Source organism: Oncorhynchus keta, chromosome 1 (genome assembly GCF_023373465.1).
Source record: "Oncorhynchus keta strain PuntledgeMale-10-30-2019 chromosome 1, Oket_V2, whole genome shotgun sequence".
Taxonomy (NCBI): domain Eukaryota; kingdom Metazoa; phylum Chordata; class Actinopteri; order Salmoniformes; family Salmonidae; genus Oncorhynchus; species Oncorhynchus keta.
This window is the reverse complement of record NC_068421.1, coordinates 31,058,707-31,063,025: the sequence shown is the minus strand read 5'-3', so window position 1 is coordinate 31,063,025 and position 4,319 is coordinate 31,058,707. Positions and strand designations below refer to the sequence as shown.

At 41.2% G+C, this 4,319-nt stretch overlaps 1 protein-coding gene across 2 annotated transcripts in view; it reads right to left on the bottom strand.

Annotated features, from left to right (window-relative positions):
• Positions 1-3,563: 3,563 nt before the first annotated feature.
• crybb1l3 (crystallin, beta B1, like 3) overlaps positions 3,564-4,319 on the bottom strand; it is a 28,664-nt gene continuing 27,908 nt past the window's right edge. For both annotated transcript variants that reach the window (XM_035758713.2, XM_035758642.1), the window contains exon 6: positions 3,564-4,295. In XM_035758713.2, coding sequence (XP_035614606.1) covers positions 4,127-4,295 — 169 coding nt within the window. In that variant the 3' untranslated portion in view covers positions 3,564-4,126. The remainder of the gene's footprint in view (positions 4,296-4,319) is intronic.

The following is a 4,319-nucleotide window of genomic DNA, read 5'->3' as shown; positions in this document are numbered from 1 at the left end:
AACGAGAGAGGAAGGGAGGATGCGGTGGGTCGTCAGCGCTCATACGAAAGCATCATAAGCCGTTCATGCAAATACATATCAACTCAATTGAGAGCAAGATATTCTCACAAGCTGAATGCTTTCACCCTGCATGCATGTCTGCTGTGGCCAACCAGCACATGTACATGCGCTCCCGCATTGAACAGCCTATGACTAATATATTTGTTACTGTAACTTCCAATCGATTTATGACATGATCATTATACGATTCCCAGAAACGGTAAAAACGGCCACTTAGCCAGTGTAGGTTGTCAAGGTTTGTCCCCTTTTCATTGGATCACATCCATTACTATCCACATGTGCATATCCATTTGACATGTTTGAAGGTGAACTATTGCAGTTATTTATAATATCTACAGAAATCAACTATTCAGACAGCTTTTTGGGCACATTCTTACCATAATTAATTATGTGAATAATGTAACATCCTTATATATCTGGCTCATGTGGTTGTGTATTCTACATCACCATGAATTGTCCAGTAAGAAGCCATTAAGTTGTTTTTGTAGCCATATTGGAAACGGGCTTCTGTGGGGTTAGTGAGTGAATTCTGTGATGGCCATATATCTACAAATCTTTGTAAAACCCTGTTCTAGCTGTATGTGTGCAAGTTGGTGCCTCTATCACCAAAGTTACAATCCTAAAACACACACTACTGGAGAAAAGTTTTACAACACCTACTGATTCAAGGGCTTTTCTTTATTATTTAAAACTATTTTCTACATTGTAGAATAATAGTGAAGACATATGGAATCATGTAGTAACCAAAAAAAGTGTTAAACAAATCAAAATATATTTGATATTTTATATTCTTCAAATAGCAACCCTTTGCCTTGATGATAGCTTTGCACACTCTTGACATTCTCTCAACCAGCTTCATGAGTTAGTCACCTGGAATGCATTTCAATTAACAGGTGTGTCATGTTAAAAGTTAATTTGTGGAATTTATTTCCTTCTTAAATGCGTTTGAGCCAATCAGTTGTGTTGTGACAAGGAAGGCGTGGTATACAGAAGATAACCCAATTTGGTAAAAGACCAAGTCCATATTATGGTAAGAACAGCTCAAATAAGCAAAGAGAAACGACAGTCCATCATTACTTTAAGACATGAAGGTCAGTCAATACGGAAAATTTCAAGAACTTTGAAAGTTTCTTCAAGTGCAGTCGCAAAAACCATCAAGCGCTATGATGAAACTGGCTCTCACATGAATTCATTAGCGTTACCAGCCTCAGAAATTGCAGCCCAAATACTGTGTGAATCACGCCTTTATGGTTTAATTGCTGCAAAGAAACCACTACTAAAGAACACCAATAACAAGAAGAGACTTGCTTGGGCCAAGAAACACAAGCAATGGACATTAAATCAGTGGAAATGTGTCCTTTGGTCTGATGAGTCCAAATGGGAGATTTTTGGTTCCAACCGACCGTGTCTTTGTGAGACGTGGTGTGGATGAACAGATGATCTCCGCATGTGTATTCCCCACCGTGAAGCATGGAGAAGGAGGTGTAATGGTGTTGGGGTGCTTTGCTGGTGACACTGTCTGTGATTTATTTAGAATTCAAGGCACACTTAACCAGCATGGCTGCCACAGCATTCTGCAGCAATACGCCCTCCCATCTGTTTTGGGCTTAGTGAGACTATAATTTGTTTTTCAACCGGACAATGACACAACACACCTTCAGACTGTGTAATGGTTATTTTACCAAGAAGGAGAGTGATGGAGTGCTGCATCAGATGACCTGGCCTTCACAATCCCCCGACCTAAACCAAATTGAGATGGTTTGGGATGAGTTAGACCGCAGAGTGAAGGAAAATCAGCCAACAAGTGCTCAGCATATGTGCTAACTCCTTCAAGACTGTTGGAAAAGCATTCCAGGTGAAGCTGGTTGAGAGAATGCTTACAGTGTGCAAAGTTGTCATCAAGGAAAATGGTGGCTACTTTGAAGAATCTGAAATATAAAATATATTTTGATTTGTTTAACACTGTTTTGGTTACTACATGATTCCATATGTGTTATTTCATAGTTTTGATGTCTTCATTATTATTCTACCATGTAGAAAACAGTAAAAATAAAGAAAAACCCTTGAATGAGTAGGTGTTCTAAACTTTTGACCTGTAGTGTAGCTGCCCCATTTCATGGAATTCTATGGCGAAGCTTCCAAGATTCTAATGTCAATGGCACAATATAGGCAATATTTAAACAATAGTTGCAGCTGATTCTTTCAAAGTTGGTTATATTATATATAATTTGAATGGTAATTTCATGGCCTTTCAGAACCACTTGTCAAACAAAGTTTGAAATGTATCAGGGTTCCGGGGCGGCAGCGTAGCCTAGTGGTTAGAGCGTTGGACTAGTAACCAGAAGGTTGCGAGTTCAAACCCCTGAGCTGACAAGGTACAAATCTGTCGTTCTGCCCCTGAACAGGCAGTTAACCCACTGTTCCCAGGCCGTCATTGATGACTGATTTGCCTGGTTAAATAAAGGTAAAAAAAAAAAAATTAAAGCAATTTATACAGGTAATTCATTCTGATATGTACCCTAGAGGTCAGGGGTCAAATTTCTGTTGACCTGAACTTTCTGAAAATGTGTCTGTGAATAAGCATTCCAATTATATATGATTAAAGGGTATAAGCGAGAAATAACTTGTTGTATACTTACATTGTTTGTCATATGGTAAATTCCCAATGGGAAAACTCATGGACTATTTGTCTATTTGTCTGATTGCATGAACATGACATGGTGACAATTTGTTGATGTTGATGCAGGATTGCCTTTGTGAGGATATCTATATTGAGTACAATAATTGTTTGAATGTTCAGGATGGTTTAGATTAAAATGTGGGACAAACACCACAGACAATCATAAAACACACAAGAGAACAAAAAGTCAAACAAGCAACTTGACATGAGCCACTGACTGCATGTCCAGCACAGAGGTTAGGAAGCTTTATCAATTTCACTTTGTTTTTTTTATTGGAAAGTTTATTTCCAGATGCCAGCATCCCTGAGAAATATATAGTGTATATAACAACACTCCTCTGCAACCCCATCAGTAAGAGGGGGAGGGGTCTCCCAAAAGGTTGGCATGTCTAGAAAAACACTACCAGGTAGTCTACAGCAGCCTGTCTCCCAATCATACCCCCTAGCTCACTTCCTCCTTCAGACAGCCTCACTGCCTTAAACTGAGTCTGTTACCCTAGACTGAGTGGGTCGTGAGCATAGCGTCACTGCCCTGGATAGAGTGGGTCATTGGAAAGCTTCACTGCCCTCGACCGAGTGGGTCATGGGCATAGCTTTGAAGCCTTGAAGGTAGAATGTCATTAGGGACATTATGGTTGAGGTGGAATCCCTAGACTAGATGGTGGCCATGGGGAGAGTACATTGGTAAACAGTGTCTCCCTGTGGATGATTGAGGTCACTGTAGGGCACGGACAGAGCGCAGAGCTGGCAGCTGTCCATGGTAGTTTAGGGACTGGCTTGAGTGGAGTGTCTGGTATCTCTACTCTCTAAAATCATTCACAGATTGCAGGAGGGTAGAGCATTGTAATGAACAGGCTTATTTGGCATCATTTGGTATATAGCTAAGAAACAAGTAAGATGTATAAAATCAATGGGTTTGCAGATATGGAAACAAACTAGTGAACACAAACTAATGAAGCTATATAACTTCTTAAAATCTTTGTTAACTAATTCCCTTTCCCCCATTAAAATCCCCATCATAAATCTTCTCATGCTATAATTCTATCAGGTCTTGGAACAGAGAGTACAGCTATCAGTTTCACCAGTATTATTATATTCAGGCATTGTGGAAGTCAGCTGCAGGTGAACTGCAGTAACAACCTTTTCCCAGTAGGTGGCAATGTCTTCATTCAGCGATTGTGCAATACAGTACACACACCCTGAATGTTACAACTAGTAAGTGATTGAGATGGAGCCAGTGATGTTATGTTATTAGCTGTTAGCTTATGTTGGCTGTGTGGAGATCCAAGATGGAACTCCAGACTCTGGAATGGTTAGCTCCAGGGCTAGCCAGACCCCTTCCCCTCTGTCTTGCTGGCCCACAACCCGTCGCCTGCCTGGCCCCATCTAGACGGTCCACTCAAAGCAGCCTCTGCGATGTGTCTGCATGTCCCTCACTCTACGGATGGACTGGATCTGGGGATGGTGGGCGCCCCACTCGCTCCAATGCTTGAAGACGGCGCACTCGAACACGTACTGGTAGCCACGGTAACCGGGGTACTGATAGCCAACCCAACTGTCACCCAGGGAGATGGATGGA